The sequence below is a fragment of the Rhizophagus irregularis genome, chromosome 6, assembly GCF_026210795.1.
Source record: "Rhizophagus irregularis chromosome 6, complete sequence".
Taxonomy (NCBI): domain Eukaryota; kingdom Fungi; phylum Glomeromycota; class Glomeromycetes; order Glomerales; family Glomeraceae; genus Rhizophagus; species Rhizophagus irregularis.
Genome location: NC_089434.1, coordinates 866,165 through 889,828, shown reverse-complemented (window position 1 = coordinate 889,828; position 23,664 = coordinate 866,165). Strand labels below are relative to the sequence as shown.

Below are 23,664 nucleotides of genomic sequence, written 5' to 3'. Positions count from 1 at the left end.
AAATATCTCGCCCCTTTTATTAACTCTTTTACTCTTTTATTATACAAATAAACGTGTTACTTTATCTGTAGTTCAATATAATGACCCAATATAATATAATAAATAAGGCGTCTATTATAAAAAAAAAATTGATAAACCGAATTATAAAAAATTTACATATTAAGTTCGGTGTAACAAGAATATTTGTTTTACCGAACTCTCAGTATAACGACCTAAAATCATCGAGTTCTGACTTAGTATATACCGATAAATCTAAGTTACACCAGCATATAATACTAACTTTTTTTTGCTTAACGCGTCGTGAAGTCTGTTCAAGATATTTCCAAACCAAATAAAGGAGTAATTTTTAACACATGCACAAAAAACGTCAACTCTGTCTAGATTCTCACGACAGAACTTGTAGCTTTATATAAAATTAAACAAAATACTGTTTCAGCAAGTGGTTACTCGTAATCCAGACTCAGAAGATGTAAGTAAACAAACTATTTATTTTCCTCAAGTAGAAGAAGCTCTTTCATTATGGATAACGAACGCGCTTGCTGCAGTCCCTATAAAAAATTTTTCAGAAAAACGATCATTTATCGGAGTTTTTTCCAGAATTTTTTTTACAGGGTATTAACACCGATATTTTACGCGAAAAAGAAAATATTTTGCACGACAATTTGAAGTCAATAATTTTTCAGTTTCTAATAGTTGGATCGATAAGTTTAAAAAGCGTCATAATTTAAAAGGATATATTAAGTTGAGTGAAGCAAAAAACGCGCTATTGGAAACTTTAGATGAAGAAAGAGATATTTTGCGTGAAATAATCAAAGATTATGACTTAAATGACGTTTTTGACTGGTAAATTTTTTTTTTCAAAAGGCTTCTATTTTCTATATTTATAATTTTGTTTATTTTAGGATTGTATTGGGATGGTAAGAATCTTATTCGCTTTCATAATTTTCATAGTAAGAATGTTCTGTCCACGCAAAAAATAGACAAGGGTTTTAACATCATAATTTTTAATTTCCTCCACCAGCGTGGTCGACTACTTTCTTTGGGTTGGGAACCATCAAAAACATTGGCAAGGGCTTCTTTCCGGAACAAAGAAATCTAAAAAACGGATTACTCTGCTTTTTACATACAATGCTACTGGTACTGAAAAATTAAAGCCATTGTTTATTCATAAATACCAGAATCCACGAGCATATGCAAATGCGATTACAAAATCGCAATATCCTTTTGCTTGTTGATAGTGCACCCGTTAGTCCCGTACATATTATAAATGAAGAAATAAATTTAACCAATGTGGTTGCCGCCAAATACTACATCTCATCTACAGCCTTGTGATGCAGGAATAATTAATTCTTTTAAGGTTAGTATTTTTATTGTTAATTTGCAAAGGTTTTTTTTTTTACAAAATCAAAATTTAATTTATGATAAAATTTCATTAATATAAGCACGGTACTAGATATTACTTGTTAGAAATAGAATTGAAGCTATGAAATGTCACAAGAACTTAAAGAATTCCAAGCATTTATGCTGAAATCAATAGAATCATGAATATTTAAGTCAAAACATACAGGGAACTTACCAATAAGTGAAACAGGCGAAATTGATGAAATTAAGGATCACGCATCTCGGGATGAAATGGAATTACAAGATTTAATTAGCAAACTACCATTTGATGATCCTATGGATGCAGATGAGTTTCTTCGTATTGATGATTGTTTAAAAAGTAACGAAGGGTTAACTGATGATGCATTTGTATCTATGGTAAAGTCAAATAATAATAATGAACCAGAAGTAGATCCAAACGAAGTGCCTCCAGTAGTAATTTCTGTAACAAAAGCTTTAGGTTATTTGGATGATTTTTTAAACATTCATCGGATGTTTGTATTAATTCAAATGAATCAAAATGTATTGCAGAAGTTAAGACATCAAGTATTGAAATCACATATTAATAACTCAAAGCAGACTACGTTAGATAGTTTTTTTCAAACTCTTTAGTATAGTTTTTGTACACTGTACACTGTGTCACTGTATATACTAATACACATCTAATACATTAATATACTGTAATAATTTTTATACAAATATCGGTATATAAAATTTTCTTTTTTTAAAACAAAGGAAAACAAAAAGAATTTATTGAAATAAAATTATATAGACTAATTTAGTTATTACATTGAAATTAAAACATATAGACTAATCTAGTTATACACAAGATCGAATAATAAAATTGGTGACTTAAGACTTAGCGTTCAAAAGAACTAGCTACCATCATGCCTGCCCAGTTCGGTATATAAAATTTTCATAATGTACAATTGCACCGATAATTTGATATACCGATATTTTTTTCCAAAAATAGCTGTATCGGTATAATCGGTATATAGAGGTTTGACTGTAAACTGTAAAAAATTCATATACGATTTCAGATGCAATTTATGATGCCTTTTCTGTTGTGTGATATAATACAGTTATTTATTTGTCGTAACGCCAGATTCCTATTTTTCTTGCTGTAGCTTCCGCGGATTACGAATTAACGCCAAATTCCCATTTTTTTTTTGCCGTATCTTTACAGATTATAAATTAATGTTTAATTTCCATAATTTTTTTTTTTTTATCCCTTGCTTCATTTAATATAGACAAATCGACAAACCGTATTTATTAATCGACGCTAATGACACCAATAAATTTTATTAAAAAGTATTTATTATATAATGAACATAATGAACATTTGAACGGTTTTTATAAATTTTATTTTTTTTAAAAAAAAATATTATATTGAACGGTTTTTTTTAAAACGGATGGAATCATTGTTTGATCATGTGATTTGTTGGATCAATTTTCGGTACCCGCAGGTACGGACTTTCCAGACGTGGTACGACTGGTACGTCCGGATTAGGATTTAGGTTAGGATAAAAAATAGGTAATTAGATTAGGAACTTAAAGGTACTGTAGGTTATCAATCAGTTAACCATCGATTTAGCCATTTAGGTGTTAATCTTTATGCATTTGTTACGGTATTGTGCCTTATTGTTTTTTAGTTATGAAACTTTAACCGGTATGCTTTCTCCGATCTTTAACGTACGATGTATATACTATTGTATAAATGCATACTCATGGATTTGGTTCAACATCAAACGAGTGATTATATATGATTATTTATTTATTTACAATAACAAAAACATGGTATATAATCGGATAAATAAGCTAATCTAATGCTAAACTAAAACTAATCTAAACATAAGATAAGCAAACTAAACTAAGCCAACGTTAAACAAAATCTAAACTAAGCAAAAATTGACTGAACGGCTCAATTTAACGTTATTTATGCTTTGTCACTAAACAGAAGATTATGAAGGTCACGCGGATGAATTTATGACAAACTCGTTGAGTAAACGAGACGATGCGCTTCTTGAATAAATATAACGTACAATACGTACAGTGAAGAATTAATTATTACTATAAATTTTTCTTTTTTCTTTTTTTTTTTAAAAAAAAGGGCCTTTTATTCTAAATTTAAAATGATCAAGAGGTATTATAAACACACACTTTAACCAGTGAAGAGATTAGACTATGCAAGTTTACTTAATAATGTGTATATGTATAAATAAAGATATCAAAAGAAAAAGAGAAAAAAGAGGGAAAGAAAATTAAATAGATTCATTAAAATTAATATACTCCAATCACCATCGTGTTCGAAATATTTTATTATCTACAATAGAAAGATCATAATAATAAGAATCATGTACAGCAACGTATAAAATCCAAAATGATTAAAAAAAAATAATTACCTAATTCAAAGTTATTGAAATGCTTTTAATTCATTATATTTATTATTAGCTTTCTCAATCATTTCGATAAGTTCAGTTCGAAGAAGAGTAATTTGATGTACTTTATCGTTACAGTTAGTCTCAACTGAATCAAGTTGAAAAGGAATCTGAAAGTTAACCATATCAAATTCACTCTTGGCACTTTCAGCTATTTTTGTAAGTCTAGTCCGAGTTTCAGCAATTTGTTGACATTTTTCATTATAAAGTTTTTCAATCAAATCAGGAGAAAAAGGTAACTGAGAGACAGGTCCATTTACAGTCGATCGATTAGTGGGCGTTAGTTGATCAGAGCTTAAATGAAAAGAAAAAGAAATCATGAATGTTAATAAATAATCGTAATTACATATTCAATTAACGACACTTAATTTAAGGTTATTCATCAACATACCTATTTGACATTTCAACATCACCATCATCATCACGAGTTTTAGATTCTTGACTTCCTTCTTTTGACCTTCGTTCTAGATTTTCGTCTTTTTTCTTTTTTTCTTTATTGTCATCTTTCTTCTTTCTATCTTTGGTTTTAACATAAATTTTTCTTACTAAATCATGAATTTTTGTTTCCTCCCAAATAATGCTGCAAGTTTGAGCCTTTTTCCCTGTTTTAAGAAATTCGTCCATAGCTTTAATCAAACTATGAATTTTATTATAAACTGCTTTTGCATCACGTTTATTATTGTTGGTAGCTTCTATTGCTTTGAGACAAGCATTAAGATGGTTTGTACACCACATATCAATATTGTTATTAATGTAACTTAAGATTTTAATTAGTTCTGCATTTTCCCAACGTATTGGTGTATCTTTAGGCATTTTTTTTTTTATAAAAAATTAAGAAGAAAAATATATATATATTATATTCAAAGAAATATTAAGAAAAAAGTTTTTTTTTTTTTTACGTTAAAAATGTTCAAAGGAATTGTTTAGAATTTTTTTTTTTTGTTAAAAAAGGAAGAAAAGAAAAATATTTATTTATCTAAACTGCTTAGTCGTTTCGTTGTACAAGAAAAGTTGAAAATAATTTTAAAATAATTTTTTTAACAATAGATTTTAGAAAATGAACAATCAAGTTATAAATCATAAGGTTATAAACAAAAAATATAATCAAAAAATACAAAGCAGGATAAAGTTTCCTTCAATAGTTAAGTTCACGGAGAACCGGAAAAAGAATTTTTATCAAAACTTTCTTTTAAGAAAGGATATATATATAAGATATGCATGATAAAAAAAGTTTGTGCATTTGTACAAGGTAAGTTACAATTGGTGCCTAAGGATCAACAGTTTTGATAAACAAACTCCGATGATACAACATTTTTATTTATTGTCAATACTCAATATCCTTTGCTTTGCTTTTATCACTTTAATATAAACTATTTTAAAATAAACTTGAAAATATCCTGAATATTTAAATTTGTTCATGCACAGCATGTGAAAGTTTTAATCAGCAGAATTGTTAGATGAAACTTAATCACGAAATGGAAATATTAAACGGGTAAATTCCGATACAGAAAGAATTTTATTTATATTATATATTATTTATAAAATTTACAGTCGCCCTCAGCTTTCCGTTCACGAACCACCAATCATAGTTTTGCCCAAATCTATCTGAGCGTAGAGTTTATGAGTCATAAAAATGAAGAACGAAAAACGCTAAAAATTTTTATTAAAGTTTGTTTAGAAGTGAAAAGTTGTTGATTTATTATTAAAATTTTCTAGAGACACATTTTGATCGATTAAGTATTGTATTGTATGCAAAAAATAAAAAAAATTATGTATAAAATATCAAAAATTCCAAAAAAAAATAAAAAAAAATCATTAAAAAAAAGGAAAATATAAAATTCTAATCTATCATTCACCGAAAGTTTTTCATTTGTTCATATTTATTGTTAATATCATTAATAATATAGGAAAGTTCATCTCGAAGTTTAGTAATTTCTTCAATTTTTTTGTCAAAAATATCAATAGCCGCTTCTTTTGAGTAAAGTAACAAATTAACTTTTGATACTTCAAATGTATTATTAGTTTCTTCAATAGTTTTCATAACCGTGGATCGAGTTTGAGAAAGTTGAATTAATTTCTCACTATAAAGTTTATTAATCGCCTCAGTTGAATAAGGTGCTGGTTCATCGTCCATTTCAGTTCGAATAGTGGATGCATCGCTAAGGAAATAAATAATTTATAAATAATATATTACAATTAATAATATCTGAAGATCATCATACCTATTATTATCATCAACTTCGATTTCTTGATTTTCTTCACTTTTTTCTTTAGTTTTAATATAAATATTTTCTACCAATTCCTGAATTCTTTTATTACTCCATATAACGGTACCAGTATTTGATTTTTCGCCAGTTTTATGATATACTTCCATACTTTTAATTAATACATGAATTTTATTATAAACTGATCTTGCATCCCGTTTATTATTAGTTGCTTCGATTGCTTTCGTGGAAGCGTTGACTCGATTTGTTCTCCACATTTCAAAATTATTATCAAGAAAATCTAAAATTCCAATAAGTTCATTAGAACTCCAACGCACTTGTTCTCGAAATATTTCTTTTGATTTTCTAATTGGTGGCATATTTTATTATTATTATTATTATTATTATTATTATAAATTTTGAGTTTTTTTTTTAAGTTCTTTAATTTTTTTTTTTTCAAAAAAAAAAAGTTAAGAATTTCAAAGTTAAAAGAATAAATTAGAAATAATTTTTTTTTTTTTTGCTAAACGCAAAATGTTATTTATCTCGGGGGGATAGCAAAACAGGAATTACATCATACGACAATTAAGTTATGATCTGCCTCAATCAAGTTGTACAAAAAAGAAAATAAAGTTTACAAGGGAAATAAAGTTTGGATTTTTTTTTTATAATAACTACAAAAATAGAATAGTTTTCGGTGAAAAAATTCCCATGGTAAATTTTTATTTTGTTTCATATGTTTGATGAAATTCTATGAAAACAAAGAGATTTGGTTAGCATAATTGTTATTAGAGAATATAATAATTTTATTATATGATCTGCAAAATTTATTTTTCGTAAAAAAAAACAAGTAACAAAGAAGTTTCGTTTAGTCATTAAATGAATTTTATTTTATTCTATTAGGCTGAAAAAAAAAAATTAAAATAAATAAACAAAGAATCATGGAAGACAAATTCTTTACCATATTCATATGACTTCATCTAAACTTATTCTGCTATTTTGAAATCTTTTTTTTTAAAGCATTTATTTAATAACATTTTGCATAAAAAATTTGTGTCGTTATTTCTCTTGTTTCGTTTAATCGTTAAATGGAAATTATTTCATTTTGTTAGGCTGAAAAAAATAAACAAAGAGTTATGGAAGTCTCTCACACTTATTCACATGGCTTGATCTGAATTAAATCAGCTGTTCTGCTATTTTGAAATCTTTTTTATTGTAATAGAGAACCAATTATTTTGTTATAAAAAAAATTCGTGTCGTTATCGAATCAACGTCTAATCGTTAAATGGAAATTATTTCATTTTTGTTAGGGCTGAAAAATAAACAAAGAGTTATGGAAGTCTCTCACTATTATTAATCATTTATTGATGATAGAGAACCAATCATTTTGCCGTATCGTTATAAATCGACTTGTTTTGTCTAATCGTTAAATGGAAATTATTTCATTTGTTAGGGCTGAAAAAATAAACAAAGAGTTATGGAATTCTCTCACTCTCATTCACATGGCTTAATCTGAATTAAATCAGCTGTTCTGCTATTTTGAAATCTTTTTTAAGCATGAGAAACCAATTATTTTGTTGTAAGAAATTTGTGTCGTTATCGATCAACGTCTAATCGTTAAATGGAAATTATTTCATTTTGTTAGGGCTGAAAAAATAAACAAAAAATTATGAAAGACAAATTCTTTAAAACTTTGCTCTTCACATGGCTTCATCTGAATTAAATCAGCTATTCTGCTATTTTGAAATCTTTTTTAAGCATTTATTAAATAATTTTGTGATGGGGAACATTCATCTTGCATCAAAGCTTATGTCAACTTGTATTATTTAACAAAAGATTTTAACCACCATAAATATCTAAAGACGCGATATATGAAGATCTTTATAAATTTTATTCAATAGATAACGAGTTGCACAATAATTTTATAACTTTAATCTTAACATCAATAATAATATAAAAAATAAAGCAGTTGCGATGTAGTACAGCACATTCATTATTTATTTATGCTTGGCAATTAGAAATTTCTATTTACAAGAAATTCTTTCTCAATTACCTTACATTTCACATGCCAATCTAATATTGTTACATCGATATATTGTTACATCAAAGATGTGCAATTTTGTGTATCAAATATAACTAATTTATCAATGTTCTTTTTTAAGGGGATTAAAACTAAAACTCGAAGGCGTATAAGAAAATACGCAAATCGCACACATATCAGTGTTCTTTTAAGGGGATTAAAACTTGAAGGCGTACAAGAAGATATGCAAATCGCACATAGGCTACACCGCTACAACGTTTTATTAAAGTTCTATAGAGTAAAGGTAATTAAATTTCGAATTTCAAAAAAAAAATAATATATTACATATGAAATACGTATTAAGTAAAATTAAGTAATAATAGATTCATAAACACTTCTTCATGTTGAAACTAAACGAAAGAAATAAAAATATTAATAAGAATTCAAATTTTGAAAATTTAAATTTACGAAAAAAAAAAACGAATTAATTACCAATCGATCATTGAAAGTTTTTTAATTCTTCATATTTAGCATTAGCAATATTGATCATTTCGATAAGTTCGGATCGAAGTTGACCGATTTTGCTCAATTTCTCGTCGCATATACTTTTAGCTCTCTCAGCCGAATAAAAAATTTTAACATTTGACTTTTCAAATGTATCATTGGCTTCCTCAATCTTTTTGATAACCAAGGCTTGATTTTCATAAACTTGATTAATTTTCTCATCACAAAGTTTGTTCACTGCCTCAATTGATAAAGGCGCAATTGATTGCGACATGATATCAATATTTGTTTGATCATCGCTAAAAATGAAAATATAATATAATAATTATTAAATGTTATATAATTGATATAATTGATAATTTAAAGCTAACATACCTTATGCTCATCTCAATGTCATCGTCAACTGTAATTTCTTTACCTTTTTCACTTTCCTGTTTCATTTTTGATTTGTTGTACATCTTTTCTACTAAATCGTAGATATTTTTATCTTCCCACATGACATTATAAGACGATGGCTTCCTACCTGATTGATGAAATTCTTCCATTGCCCTAATCAAATTGTAAATTTTAGCATAAGTAGCTTTTTCGTCTCGATTGATATTGGTTTCCCTAATCGCCATATTGCAAGCATTACGATGATTCGCACACCACAGCTCAAAATTATTATTTAGATAAGTCAGAACGCCGATAAGTTCTAAAGGTTTCCATCGTATTGGTTGAACTGGTTTTGACATTTTTTTTTTAAAAAAAAAATTAAAAAATTAAAATAAAATTATAATATAGATTTTTTTTTGTTAAAGTTTTTTTTTTACAAAAAAAAAAATACAATTTATTATTTATACTATGCAAATAATAGGAATAGAACTCCATTTTATATTATTTACACAAATAACGTGACTTTTTTTATATTAGGGACGGTAAAATAAAAATCAAATTTTTCCGTTTACTCAATTAATTATTTAATATGGAATATGGTTTCCTTTCATAGTTAAGCTATCGGAGAGAATTTTCCCCTATCCATGATATACAGAATTAGTACAATGAATTTTGCTTACCTCTATTTTCAAATGGTGTAGCTTTAAAGAAAAAAAGAAAACCGGATTTGCCGGACAATTTACAAGACAATGGAAAGAAGTTCAATACATCAATCAGTTGGACGTCAGTTGGACAAAATGTTGTATTCAAAAATTAATAAGATTCTTTATAATTACGTTAGCGAAGATAATGTTTAAATGGCGTTTTTTTTTTGGCATTTTTTTTTCAGGTAGTTTAAAGTTTAAATATTTAAAATTCAAAAAAAAAAATTTTTTTTCGTAAAGCACCAATAAATGTTATTTATTGGTTTATACAAATATAAGGAGTAAAGTTGGAAGTGATTTGCTAAATTTTTTGATTAGATTTGGAATAAATGAAATTTAATGCATGCATATCTTTAGCTGCGGAAATATAGACATGATTTAAAATCCGTAAAATCCGGTTAACCTCGTGGGAATAACTAAAAATGTATTAATCTGTCATGAACAAAGAATTTAATTAATAGTATTATTATATGATCATCGATATATTGCTTGTAGTACAGTAAAAAACAAAGAATTTTATTAATAGTAGTATTATTATATGGTCATGATCATATTGCTTGTAGTACAGTAAAAAAACAAATTTTACACACATCACATAATTATCACATATCACATAATATAATCTTCATAAATTATTTTATAGTACGTGACATTTAATAAATTACCAAATTCAATTCTAACATAAAAAATGTCATTGGTTCTCGGGGCATACTTTATTTTTTTTTTTTGTTGGGGGCATTTTTTTTTCAGATAAAAAGATAATAATCCGGTTTTTAAGATTTTTTCTTTGTTTTTATTAACAAAAAAAGAAAGTTGCATGGGAAAAAAAATTCTCATAATTTATTGCGATGAATAAATGTTCGGGTTTATCGGAGTTTGGAAAAATAAAATAGAAAAAAAAACAATCATAAATTGCTAACCTCTTTATACTCAATTTCTACCTTTTTTAAATAAAGGATTCTGCAACGAAAAAAATTATAGGTCATATGAGTTAATCTCGGCATCTTCCGCAAAAGTGCATCAAACAATGATTAAAGTAAGAATTATTATGCAGCCAAATAGGTTTTTAACATACTTATTTTTTTTAGATAAATTATTATTGCATAATCATATCTTTAATATTTTTGACGCATTTACGTAATTACGTCATTTAGATTTTTACAATTTTTATATGGAACATGATCTTGGACGTCTGCATAAATAACTATTATATATTAATTAATATATAAAAGCGAGCTATTACATGCTATCCATATACGTGCTATCCGGCAGATCATGTCGTGCCACGCTGGAGAAGAATCACCACTAAAATCTCGTTATAAAACAAAGAAATTAAATCCGACTGGCATTTTTGGAGACAAGATCAGAAAACTTTGATACTTTTGTCCCCTTTTTGTTTTCCTTTATAATTTACAAATAGAAGGTAGTGTAGAATTTTATTTATTTATTTATACAAATAATAGGACTTTTTTCTTCATTATTATTTTTTTATCTATATAATTTAAATTACTATTTACATATAATAGAGACGGCAAAATAAAATCAATCTTTTCCGCTTACTCATAGTTAAAAATGGAATATGATTTCTTTACATAGTTAAGCTTTATCGCGTATTACAAAAGAGAATTCTACAGAAACATTAATACAAAGAATTTTGTCAAAATTAAATAAAGAGTACTTTAACGCCATTTTCAAAATGGTGTAGTCTGGTTTGTTGAATCAACGAATCATGTAGATGACGTTATTCGTATCACTAAAACACTAAAACGTGTCAGAATGTTATGTCATATACATTGACGTGGAAATTTTTTTAATATAATGTTTAAATGACGTCCTTAAAGACGCGTTCGACTAGGGAACTTTTTTAAAATAAACGTCAGATAAAAAAAAGGTCATTTTTAAAGAAAATTTATTTCGGTTAAATTATATTTGAATTTATTTGCAATTTAGCGATCATTTAATCGGTACTTATATAAAAATAAAATAAAAAAATAAATTGAAATAAATAATCTACATCACATCATAGGAGATTTTGAAGATTCTCCAGTGAATTTCTTCAATTCATCTAATATATTATTAGCTTTTTGAATTAACTCGATTAGTTCAGTTTGACGATGAGTAATTTGTTCATGCAAATCACGAACTTCCTTATTTTTCTTTTTAATTATATTTCTATTTATTTCTACCAATCGGTCATAATTTTGAATTTGTTCGTTGTAGATCTTGTCAACCATGTCAATGGTAAAAGGTATTTGAGGAACATCTATATTGATAGTCGTCATATTTATACTAAAATAGAATAATAAAATTTTAATAAATTTAAAAAAAAAATTAGAGATTTCAAAAGGATCAACATACTTATTCATTACAACGTCATCACCGTCACTCGTACAATTTGGAGTTTCCTTTTCACTTTCCTTTTTTTCTCCTCCTTTGGTTTTATCATACATTTCTTTTACCAAATCATAAATTTTACTATTATCATCATCCCACATGGCAGCGCAAGAATTCGACTTTCTACCCGTCTCAAAATATTCTTCTAAAGCCTTAATCATACTGTTAATTTTAGTATAAATTGCTTGTTCATTACGATTGATGTTTGTCTCTTTAATCGCATCACTGCAAGCTTTTTGATGATTTTCTCTCCATAAATCAAAATTATCATTAAGAAATGTTAGGACCCCAAGAAGTTCTAAAGGTTTCCAGCGTATTTGTATTTGAGTTGGTTGATCTCGATGTACCTCTTTTCTTTTTTTTGGTACTGACATCTTTTTTTTTTTTAAAAAAAAAAATTGATATAAGGAGTAAATAATATCAAAATTTGAATTATTTGAATGTTTTGAATTTTTATTTTTCTTTTTAAAAATGTTTTTTTTTTGTTTTCGTAAAGCACGAATAATTTTTTCTTTTATAAATAAATTTAAAGATGGCGCAGAGACTACTTGACATTAAGGATCAAGATTTAGAAAAAATGAAATATAAGGTTGCTTACCTTTTATAGTTAGCTTTGCTGCAAGATAAAAAAAAGTTGTGCCAAAGGTCATGGAACTCCGTACCTCAAAATCTATTGATTATAAAGAAATTTGGTTAATCTCGGCGATATCTAAAAATGTATAATCTATTATGTTCTGTACCAAAGTATCAAATAAAAGCTAAAAGTAAAGAATACAAATAAATTTTTATTAATAATAATAGTGTGATATAATCGTCGACATGCAGTTAAAAAAACACAAGTTTTTAAAATTACACATAACGTGTTATCTATCTGTAGATCATTTCTCATCTCATTATAATTTCATTAAAAATGAATTACTTTATATGCGTATTTAACTAATTCATTGTAATACCAAATTCGATCCTTAGAATCCGTGATATACTTTTTTTTTGTTTTCCTTTTTGTTGTTGAGGCGTAATGAAAAGATATAAGAGGCAACAATCAGATTTCTTTGTCTATTAACAAAACAAAAAAAAAAAAGGTCCTTGCTAATCCAAATTCATGAATTTGTACTTATTTATTATTTTTTATATATTTTCTTTGCGATACACAAATATGCATTAGAGTGCCAAGAATAATTTTTTTACAATGAGAAAAGGTTAAAACAACGTTATACTAATGATTAAAAAAAGTTTAAAGTTATATATATGATCAGGTTATCGGAGTTTGTAAAAAAAAAGTAAAAAAATGCTTTAATATACTTACTTCTTATAGTCACTAATTACCTTTTTTAAATACGGGGTAAAATTTTGTACCGATATTTCAATAAAAAATATGAGTCATTTGTGCTTCTAAATCAATGATTAAAGAAATTGGTTAATCTCGGCATCTCAGCAAAGGAAAAAATACAAATAAAATTTTTAATAATATAATCGTCAATATACTGTGTATTAAAAATAGTTTCAACGTGTCTCATTTTATAATTAACGCGTTACCTCAATTAATACTAATGAAAACCTTTTATAATCTAAAAAAATATACAGCTGATTTAAAATACGTAAACAAATCCCAAAATCACCAAATGTTACAAAACACAATAAGTTTTGAGTTCAAAATCCGATTCTATTGTTTTCATTTTCTTTTCCTTCTCTTTTTCGTTAGGATCTTTTTTTTTTTTCAGAATGAAAAATATTGTCATATGGATCTCTAGAACATGCAGATAAAATGTTGTGAAACAGTAGAAATTCAGTGTGGAAAATCTAGTATTTTAATTATCCGGATTTCCGATAAGTTTTTTCCCATCTAGTAGTCATAACACAAAAGACATGTTATGTAAAGAGATTTTACATTATTTAATTTGATGTTATATAATACATTTAATAGAAAAGTATATATAAAATACATGTTATTTAAAAATATATTTTACAATTAGTGTTATAGATGATGACGATCAATTTTAAACAGTATCTGTAGAACTGATTACTTCATTAAAAAAATAAAAAAAAAGGCAGATTATTGGATGAAAAAGAAAAAAGCACAGAAGATTTTCAAGGGGAGGGATGACTTCCAAAATGAAAACCCAAAAAGGATGCACCAGCCGTACCAGCCTTAGCGCAGAATAATTTAAATGATCATGCTGAAAAAAAAACTAAAAAAGGATGTATTACGTAAATTGATAATGTTTTTCCCTAAAACGTTAATCTGTCAACTTTTTTTTTAAATTTTAAATTTTAAATTACATTTGTATATATTTATTATATGAATCATGTATATATTTAATACTCCACTTCTTTGCGGTTTTCTTTTGCACGTGACGTTTAATAAAAATATAAAAATCGCTTCTGTTCTTGAAATATGTTAATATTTATGAAATGGATTAAAAACCTTTCTATTAATTTATGATAGTTTCGTTCTTTCACTTTTTCGTTTCTTTTATACCGATTTTTAAAATACAATGTATTCTCGTTCAACAATTTACCACGATAATATCGATAATGTCTCAGGGATATTGGCCGATTTATTCAACAAATATATGGACCCAACTATTTTGAATTGGTGTCGACATAAAAACATCGATACAACTAGCGTCTTAAATCCAAAAGATCCTAACTTTCGGAAATTTGTTGATGCAGTAACTAGTCGGGATATTGATCCAAAATTACTTACGCTAACCAATAACATCGAAATCTATCAACAAATTTTTCATAATAATTTTCCGTCGTTAACAACGTTTATGAAATTTGTTCTTGGGACAACTTACTTATTAAAAAATTCTAATATATCATATCTTAAAGATGTTTATCCGTTTATTGGAATAACATACTTTGTTTATAACAAAATAAATACTTCAAGATTACTAGACGACGATAAATCCCTTATTTTACGAGATATTCGTAATTTGTGGAGTATTTTTCTTTATAAAAAAGCTTTAAGTCATACAAATTTGTGAGTATAATAATTTTTCATTTTTATTTATTTATTTATTTTTAAAAATAAGAAATTCTTATTTTTATACATTTTATATTGTTTATTACTTCGTTTAAATAGAAATGGGGAGTGGGATGTATTTATCAAGGATGTCAATGTCCCAGTTACCACTGATTCACGACAAGTGTGAATATTTTTTTTTATTTATTGATATATGTATCGTACTATAACTAATTATAATTATCATTAATTTTAGAAATTTGACACCCGCGTTCAATTTTATTGAACCTGGCTCCACACGATCCCAAATTCCGTTATCTATTTATATACGAGATTCGCTGACCAAAGCGCTCAGCGACGCTTTGATTATTTAATTTTTTATTCCGGGGGGAAAAAAAATTTTCTTAAGATTTTTTTATTTTTTTTTTAAAAAAAAAAAAGTTTCTTTTTGGAAAACTCAATGAATAGATTGAATAGTTACAAAACAATTCTGCATACTGCAAAGCGATGTGGCTTAACTGATCTTCTTACAAAGTCGTAGTACAATAAGCTATTTACAAGCCTACTTTTAATAAGATTACTAAAATATTATTATAAATTATAATTATTTTTCTTTTTTTCCTTTTTCCTTTTTCTTTTTTTTTTTTTTAAGTAAATTTCAAATAATTAAAAGGGAATTCTAAAATATTATTAGATTATGAACAAACATTTTTTTTTTATTTAATCTTCAATATTTTCTTTTTCTTTTTTTTTTTAAAGAAAATTTCAAATAATTAAAAAGGGAATTCATTGTTAGATTATGAACAAACATTTTTTTTCTTCAATATTTTCTTTTTCTTTTTTTTCTTTTTTTTTAAGAAAATTTCAAATAATCAAAAAGAGAATTCATGAACAAACATTTTTTTTTATTTAATCTTCAATATGTTTCTTTTTCTTTTTCTTTTTCCTTTTCTTTTTCTTTCTTTCTTTCTTTTTTTTTTAAAGAAAATTAAAAGGGAATTCTTTAAAATAATTTACACAAAAAACTATCTTTTTAAACTTGGAAATTTCCTTATAAATTCAAATATTAATTGTACCATAAACAAATAAACAAACGTTCTGGGCCGATGCGTAATCGAGTAATCGCCACAGGAGAATTCCTCGATACTAACCAAATAAAACCTGTAAAATGTTAAATGTTTGTTACATAGATTTCTCCAAACATATGATTCAGGAGTTTGTTTTTCCTGATAGAAGACCACGGACTACGTTGAACAACAATAATTTAATACTATTATGAGTGTTTAAAATAAAAAAAAAAAATTTAGAAACAATTCTTAGGGTATCTTTAATTTTAATAATAGTGCTATCACAAATTATTAATTATTCGTCTCGTAAAATATTATTTTAAAGAATCATATACAGTACAATACATACAGGTATTTATAGCCTCAAAACGAAATAATATTTTCATCATGCAGCTAAAAGCCCTTGCCTGTATCACACAAAAAATTTTTTACGCATAATTGACACCTGATTTTGAAAATCCTGCAATTTTAGACATAAAGTTCACATGATTTATTTTATCTTGGCTTTTATTATTTATAAAACCAAATACTAATATGAAAAAATAAAATTTGTCTTCATTTTTTCAATAATATTTTTCAAATAGTTAAGATAGTTAAAATATAATATACTTTTCAAACCTTAGAAAATTTCTTCCAATCGGAACAATAGGTATTGATTGTCCTTTACCGTTTTTTTTAGTGTTGCACGAATTGGATATACAAAAATTTTGATAAAAAAATATGCAATCTGATGATCTAACAAACGCAAATCAACGCCTACCTATATATATATATATACATATTTCTGGGTCCTACCACAGTGCGGAAAATCTTACCACACCACCCTCGGTTACACAGTGACATTTAGCGTCACATTATCACGTGATATCCGCGTTCGCATTTTTTATATTTATCTGAGGGACTTAGTTTTTTTTTACTAGCCTGATCTCTATTTGTCACATACCTCGGACATCACACCCCAACAAATATTTGTGTAACCGAGGGTGGTGTGGTAAGACTACCCCACAGTGCTTTATGCATATCATTATTATTATTTCAATCGTAATATGGTATAATCTTTTGTAAATAATATTTGTTTTTTTATAACTTGATAATCAAATGTCAACAAAATTTTTTAGGTGGCGAAGAAATGTAAATAAAAAATGTATTGTCAAGTCGTAAATATTTTATTAAAGGATTTACCGCCATTCATACCCATGTCCCACGGTCTATAATTAGAATAGCTAAATATTGATTTTTTTTTTATTTCATTGCTGGTGGTTTGTTATTTTTTGTGTTACATTAAACTGTATTTTATTTGCGCACATTTTTTTCATTGTTGTTACCATCTTAAAATATGAACACAAACTTTCAATAACACGAAAATTCTAGCAGATGGCTCCTATTCAAGTTATCAAACACAAAATTCTTTGCCTACCAATAACCTTCCTAAGAAAATGATAGGCCTGTATACTCAATTTTTAAACAGATAATAGTATCATACACAATATTTGTATTGTAAACAAATTTCATAATTCAATTAAGTAATCTTAAGTTCAATCAATCAAAATAGTGTTGCTGGTATGTTATCGGGTAATGCAATTGCCGAAATTGATGACTAAAATCCGCTTGTCACGTGACTGCGGATCAATGTTTCGAAAAACATATCGAATATAGCTATTTAATATAATCGTATATTGAACATTAACCAATTAGGGCTAAAAATGTATAAATAGCAAGGTACTTGTAGAAAAGAATCGAGAGAAAGGTCCATTGAGAATCCATTGAATAATTTATCATACATTTTATTTTGTTTGTTAGTATTGTTAATCTACTATCCCTTATTTGTATCTGAGTGTATGCGCGCGATACATTATTTACATCTGATTGGACTGATTTTAGCATATACGTTGATCCATTTTAATTAGCCCTTCTGCATAAAACAATTAATATAATTTTATATATACAGCTTAATTTTAAGCTTACATAACTTCTTTGAAAAAAAATAAGACGCAGCATCCCTGCTGCGGGGACCATCTTATTAAAAAAAAACAATGACGAAAAATATTATCAATTTCACAAAAATGCTGATCATAAGAAATTGATAATTTTGTGGAACATTAAAATCAGATGATTTCCAGCTAAATCTTTCGTGACACAAACTGATAGATAAAGAGATACTTAAAATACACAAAACATGGTATCATAAAAATATAATTAGTATTAATGTTCGGAATATGAAATATGTTTATCTCCTTGTTTACCAGGAAAAAAAAAATAAAAAATTAAAAAAAGAATTATGAAAATTAGAAAATGAACCTTTATATTGTAACATCAGATACTCTACTAGGTTGGGTGTCAATCATCATAATTTCTGGAAGTTTACAAGTTAATCGTCACATAATATCGGTTACTCAACTTTTTAGTATTGCTTATTTTGTTTATCGCCATTTTCGAAATAGTGTAGCCTCGTAACGACAAAACCAGATTTTTTACGTGATTCTTATTGGTACTTATGTAGCTGAATCTAATATTAGACTATATCACGTGCCAAGTTTATAATTAGAGTGCAAATGTGTGATTTTATCTAATTTTAACTTTAACAAAATTCTCTGAAAATAATTTCTATAACTGATATTCATTCGATCACCACGCAGATGACGTTATTCGTGTCACCAAAAACGTCGATACTGTGGGAATTTTTTTAAATGAGACGCGATCGATTAAAGAAACTTTTAAAAATAAAAATCATCTTAAAAATTAAAAAATTTATTCAGTTAAATTCTGTTTAAATTCACGTAAACAAGTTAAACTTTAAAATCTTGCTTACATAAAATATAGGAAAACAAAAAAATAAATCTATATCATGTAAGATTTTCCAGTAATTTTCCCCAATTCATCTAATTTATTATTAGCTTTTTGAATTAATTTGATTAGTTCAGCTTGGCGGCGAGAAATTTGTTCGTACAATTCACGAACTTCTTTATTTCTCTTTTCAATCATATCTCTATTTATTACTATCAATCGGTCATAATTTTGAACTTGTTCATTGTAAACCTTGTCAATCGTTTCGATGGTAAAAGGTAATTGAGGAACATCAATTTGATTTGTAGTCGTCGTATTACTAAAATTAAAAAAATAAAATTTTAACATTGCTTTGATAATTAATCGCATTTTAAAAAGAATTAGAAATTTCAAAGTCATCATACTTATTTTTCATTGTGACGTCACCATCACCGTCACTCATATGATTTGAGGTTTCTTTTTTCTTTTTTTCTTTCACCTTCTTTGGTTTCTTTTGTTTCTTTGGTTTTATCATACATTTCTTTTACTAAATCGTAAATTTTACTATTTTCCCACATGATGGTGTAAGAAGTTGACTTATTATTTTTTTCAACATAGTCTTCCATAGCTTTAACCATATTATAAATTTTACTATAAAGTGCTTTACCATCACGATTGATATTAGTCTCCTTAATTGCCTTATTACTAGCATCAAGATGATTTACACTCCATAAATCAAAATTTTCATTTAGAAATGTTAGGACGCCAATAAGTTCTAAGGGTTTCCAGTGTGTTTGAGTATTTGATTGATCTCGATGTAATTCTTTTCTTTTTTTTGATAATGACATTTTTTTTTTAAGAAAAAGGGTATGGGTTATAAGAAGTAAATAATATCAAATTTGAATAATTAAAATTTTAAATTTTATTTTTTTTTAAAAAAAAAACCAATTTGATATTTTTTTTTCGTAAAGTACAAATTAAATTTTTTTTTTATAGAAATATATGGGTGTAAATCTGTGAAGAAAAAGGGTCGAAAAATTTTATAATCAAAAATGGAAAAAATGAAATCTGATATGCTTACTTTTTATAGTTAAATCTAGTTTCTTTAAAAGGATGCAAAATGAATTTTTTATTATGATTTAATTTTATTAATAGTTAAGATTATCATCGACATAAAATTACATATCACATGAAGTGATGGTAGATCATGTTCGTTATTGTCACAATAAAGGGTTCTGACGAGATATATTATTTTTTTTTATTTTTTTTTTTTTGTTGGGGCAATAATCCGGTTTTAAAAATTTTCTTTGTTTTATTAACAAAAAAAAGAATTTTGTATGGAAAAAAAAAATCATCTCACTAGCCAAATTCATTTATTATTTACTTTTATTATTATTATTATTATTATTATTATTATTATTATTATTATTATTATTTTGCAATGCACAAACATATACTACTATTTATACATATACCGGGCGCAAGGAAGAATTTTTACAATTAATGATATTATAAAAATACGTGTTATCGACAATATATTAGACTATTTCTTTTTATAAATAAATAAATAATATATATATATATATATACACATTATTATTATTATTTTTTAATTGTTAATTTTCTATTGTGAACATATGAAAAAAAGGGGTAAAGGATTGTTGTTCTAATGTCTAAAAAAGTAAAGTTGTATAGACCGGATTATCGGAGTTAAGATTAAAAAAAAATTATAATATGTTTATCGTTTATACCTTTATAAAATTTTGTGCCAACATATGATGTTTCTAAATCATTTAATTAAAAAAGGTATCTCCGTAATAATGTAATAAATTTATTGTTAATGCCGGATGCGTAATCGCAGACGTGTTATCCGTATTATCCTATAATATATTACGTTCGTGTACACTATAAAAAAATATATAATCAGCTATTAAAATACGCCAAATGAAATCTCATAATGAAAACTATCATTAACGAATTTGGATTCAGTAGCCGATGGGTGTTTTTGGAGAAAAGATCAGAAATCTTTTATATAGTGACACGGTTTTGTTCTTTTTTTAGTTTCCTTTTTTTTTCTTCTTTGTTGGAAATTCTTCTTTCAAAGAAAAAAAAAGGATATAAAGACAAAGTAATCCGGTAATTCCGATTTAAAATTCACTTTGTTTTATCGACAAATAAAGAAGGTTGAATGAAAAACTAGAATGCAAACAAGAATATGATTCACATGAGAAGGAATTATTAAAGTTATGTAATCGGACCTTTCGGACTTTGGAAAATAAAAAAAAATACAGCTTACTTACCTCTTAAGGGTAAATTTAATCTATTTAAAGAATTTAAAGAAAGATTTCCCGAGATAAATTTTTGTCGTTTAATAATTATCGTTTGAGTCATTTGGTGCTTCTAAATCATGAAATTTGCTGCTCCACAATAATAAGGGTTTATATCAAATAATTATAATCATATATTGATAGAGTCATTAATTTAATATGTCACATTTTTATAAACGTTTTAACTCATTTATCGCTGTTTTAGAGTTGTGTTACCATGCAATAATATTATCTAATCATCCCAGTAATCACAATGTACACAGAATTCCGAAACTGTTACGGCAAATTTCATGAAAACTTTTTAAGAATCGAAAATCGGTTTCCGAAATTTTCCTTTTCTTTTTTGTTTTTCTTTTTTTCGTTAGGGCTTTTTAAGATAAGCGATTTGATTTTAAAATTTTGCTTTGTTTTTTTTAACAAAAAAAAGAAAAAAAGAAAAAAAATTTTCATGATAAGCCGGCAGCCACCTTGCTAAAATTTCAGGAAATAATCATGCAGATAACACTTTGTACTCACTAGATCTGCAGTTCCTACGCCTAATAGTCGGCAATGGTTCCAATGGTACAATATAAATAGAGTAAATATAATTATGTAATACTGTATATAAAACGATATATTATAGAACACGTTACTGTATAGCGGTGACTGGATATAAATCAATTTACCATATTTAAAAAATTGAATTAAAATTGACCGGAATTGGCCTAAATTTGCCAGAATTAAAACTTTTTCGCATATTATAGTAATTATACCCAGATATATTAATAAGTGGTACGGATCTTTAGTCAGTGCTATACGGTATTCCGCTAGCGTTCACTTCAAATATTTCTAAAAAACACAATTATTTGTGTATTTAATAGAGGCATGACTAGAAATTTTTTTAGTATTAACGTGAAGTGAAATTTTTTATTATTGTTTTCATATATTAATAAAATTTTATTTAGTTTAATGTAACTTTAAAAAAAAAATATTTTTTACATATAAAACATACTGTACATATAAAATATACGAATATCAAAAATTTAAATCAAAAGATTTATCTAAGTACTCTCAACATTTGTAATTTATTATTGGCTTCCTCAATTAATTCGATGAGTTCTGTTCGACGTTTGGAGATTTGTTCGTATAAATCACGGACTTCTCTATTTCTAACTTCGATCAAGTTTTTGGATATTACCGCCGAACGATCAATTCTTTTAATTTGTTCGTTGTAAATCTCGTCAATTGTCTCAATCGAAAAAGGCATCCGAGGAACGTTAATTCGATTTTGGGATGTCCTAGTTATCGTTGGTTGATTATTACTAAAAATGAAAAAAAAATAAGTAAAATAATAAAATGATAATGTTGTTAATGCTTAATAATTAATATTATCTTAAAAACTGAAAGAAAATTCATCATACTTTGTAGCCATTTCAATGTCACCGTCATTATTACGATCTTGATTTTCTCTTCCATTTCTTTCTCTAGTTTTGTAACAAATTTCTTTTACCAACCCACGAATAGTTCTGTTTTCTCGAATAATGTAGCAAGTCTTTGGTTTTCTACGAGTTCTTAGAAAATGCTCCATAGCTTTGATCATAGAATGAACTTTATTATAGACTGATTTTCCATCTCGGTTAATATTAACGGCTTTTACGGCCTCCACACATGCATCTTGGTGGTTTTTATACCATAAGTTAAAGTTTTTATTGAGAAATGTAAGAATTTTAATTAGTTCTGATGTTTCCCAGCGTTTTATTCTGTCAGCTTGAGGCATCTTTTTTTTTATTTATTTGAAAAATTGATATATACAGTATGATTAAAAAATATATTATTTTAGGTGGGTAAAAAAAATGTTTTCTTGTCAAAAAAAAAAAGATCTAAAGTAGGGATATTTATCTAATTTGTGTGGTTCGCCACCTTACGGAATTTAGAATAGTTAAAAAATGTAACATGCGATGTAGGTGCCACTAAATTGTTAAAATTGGAATGTATGGTTTTCTAAATTATTGGGCGATCATTTGAGACAGTAAACAAGTGGTGTTTGCGTGGTGTCACGTGATAGCAACAGTATAATTTATCGAATAGAGTGTAGATTTTCGTTTATTGTCCGGAGCGAAGCGAAGGACTATATATATGTCTACGCATTATGAAAAATTATAGATCACGTGAGTTTCTCTTCTGTCCCTCACGTGACGTCATCCAATGAAATCGCAAATCTCATTTTTTTTTCGCTCCGGACTTACAGCGGTTTCCATTTCCGAGTTAATAAAAAAGTTTATAAGAAATATATAATAATAACAGATAAATGTAGAAAATTTCTTAAAATACACTAGTGACCTAGTGTGCGAAATACTTATCACGTGACTTTAATTTGTCACCCATGTCACAGTGTCACACCCTTTAGTTTCCATTTTTACTATTTATTCTAGGGGCTTGAATTTCTTCAGTAAGAAAAACCTTATTTATCACATATTATATGCCACGCCCAATAATTTCGGCCAAATTTTATAATTCCAGCCAAAATTTACTGAATTTCCA

At 26.6% G+C, this 23,664-nt stretch overlaps 8 protein-coding genes across 8 annotated transcripts; 2 read left to right on the top strand and 6 right to left on the bottom strand.

The window, feature by feature from the left end:
* Nucleotides 1–519: 519 nt before the first annotated feature.
* Nucleotides 520–921, top strand: OCT59_025960 (uncharacterized protein; the record flags this gene model as incomplete). The annotated part of the gene is made up of 3 exons (XM_025322469.2): nt 520–544; nt 669–843; nt 903–921. 3 exons carry the CDS (start codon nt 520–522, stop codon nt 919–921), a joined length of 219 nt encoding a protein of 72 aa, XP_025166177.2.
* A 2,558-nt stretch (nt 922–3,479) lies between these two features.
* On the bottom strand, nt 3,480–4,863 carry OCT59_025959 (uncharacterized protein). Its single transcript, XM_025322470.2, has 3 exons — nt 4,210–4,863; nt 3,783–4,112; nt 3,480–3,703 (listed from the first exon to the last, which is right to left on the bottom strand). Exons 1-2 carry the CDS (start codon nt 4,629–4,631, stop codon nt 3,794–3,796), a joined length of 741 nt encoding a protein of 246 aa, XP_025166178.1. The 5' UTR covers nt 4,632–4,863; the 3' UTR covers nt 3,480–3,703; nt 3,783–3,793.
* A 514-nt stretch (nt 4,864–5,377) lies between these two features.
* Nucleotides 5,378–6,541, bottom strand: OCT59_025958 (uncharacterized protein). Its single transcript, XM_025322471.2, has 2 exons — nt 6,041–6,541; nt 5,378–5,977 (listed from the first exon to the last, which is right to left on the bottom strand). The coding sequence occupies exons 1-2, from the start codon at nt 6,400–6,402 to the stop codon at nt 5,671–5,673; spliced, it is 669 nt and encodes a 222-aa protein (XP_025166179.1). The 5' UTR covers nt 6,403–6,541; the 3' UTR covers nt 5,378–5,670.
* A 1,747-nt stretch (nt 6,542–8,288) lies between these two features.
* On the bottom strand, nt 8,289–9,380 carry OCT59_025957 (uncharacterized protein). Its single transcript, XM_025328542.2, has 3 exons — nt 8,922–9,380; nt 8,535–8,845; nt 8,289–8,452 (listed from the first exon to the last, which is right to left on the bottom strand). The coding sequence occupies exons 1-2, from the start codon at nt 9,278–9,280 to the stop codon at nt 8,542–8,544; spliced, it is 663 nt and encodes a 220-aa protein (XP_025166180.1). The 5' UTR covers nt 9,281–9,380; the 3' UTR covers nt 8,289–8,452; nt 8,535–8,541.
* A 2,159-nt stretch (nt 9,381–11,539) lies between these two features.
* On the bottom strand, nt 11,540–12,393 carry OCT59_025956 (uncharacterized protein; the record flags this gene model as incomplete). Its single annotated transcript, XM_066142844.1, has 2 exons — nt 11,540–11,914; nt 11,984–12,393. The coding sequence occupies 2 exons, from the start codon at nt 12,391–12,393 to the stop codon at nt 11,641–11,643; spliced, it is 684 nt and encodes a 227-aa protein (XP_065992419.1). The 3' UTR covers nt 11,540–11,640.
* Nucleotides 12,394–14,514: 2,121 nt separating this feature from the next.
* OCT59_025955 (uncharacterized protein) lies at nt 14,515–15,177 on the top strand (the record flags this gene model as incomplete). The annotated part of the gene is made up of 2 exons (XM_025312007.2): nt 14,515–15,005; nt 15,108–15,177. 2 exons carry the CDS (start codon nt 14,515–14,517, stop codon nt 15,175–15,177), a joined length of 561 nt encoding a protein of 186 aa, XP_025166182.2.
* Nucleotides 15,178–18,788: 3,611 nt separating this feature from the next.
* On the bottom strand, nt 18,789–19,665 carry OCT59_025954 (uncharacterized protein; the record flags this gene model as incomplete). Its single annotated transcript, XM_066142843.1, has 3 exons — nt 18,789–19,157; nt 19,243–19,337; nt 19,453–19,665. 3 exons carry the CDS (start codon nt 19,663–19,665, stop codon nt 18,893–18,895), a joined length of 573 nt encoding a protein of 190 aa, XP_065992418.1. The 3' UTR covers nt 18,789–18,892.
* Nucleotides 19,666–22,063: 2,398 nt separating this feature from the next.
* OCT59_025953 (uncharacterized protein) lies at nt 22,064–22,989 on the bottom strand. The gene is made up of 2 exons (XM_025330918.2): nt 22,545–22,989; nt 22,064–22,445 (listed from the first exon to the last, which is right to left on the bottom strand). Exons 1-2 carry the CDS (start codon nt 22,898–22,900, stop codon nt 22,181–22,183), a joined length of 621 nt encoding a protein of 206 aa, XP_025166184.1. The 5' UTR covers nt 22,901–22,989; the 3' UTR covers nt 22,064–22,180.
* Nucleotides 22,990–23,664: the final 675 nt, after the last annotated feature.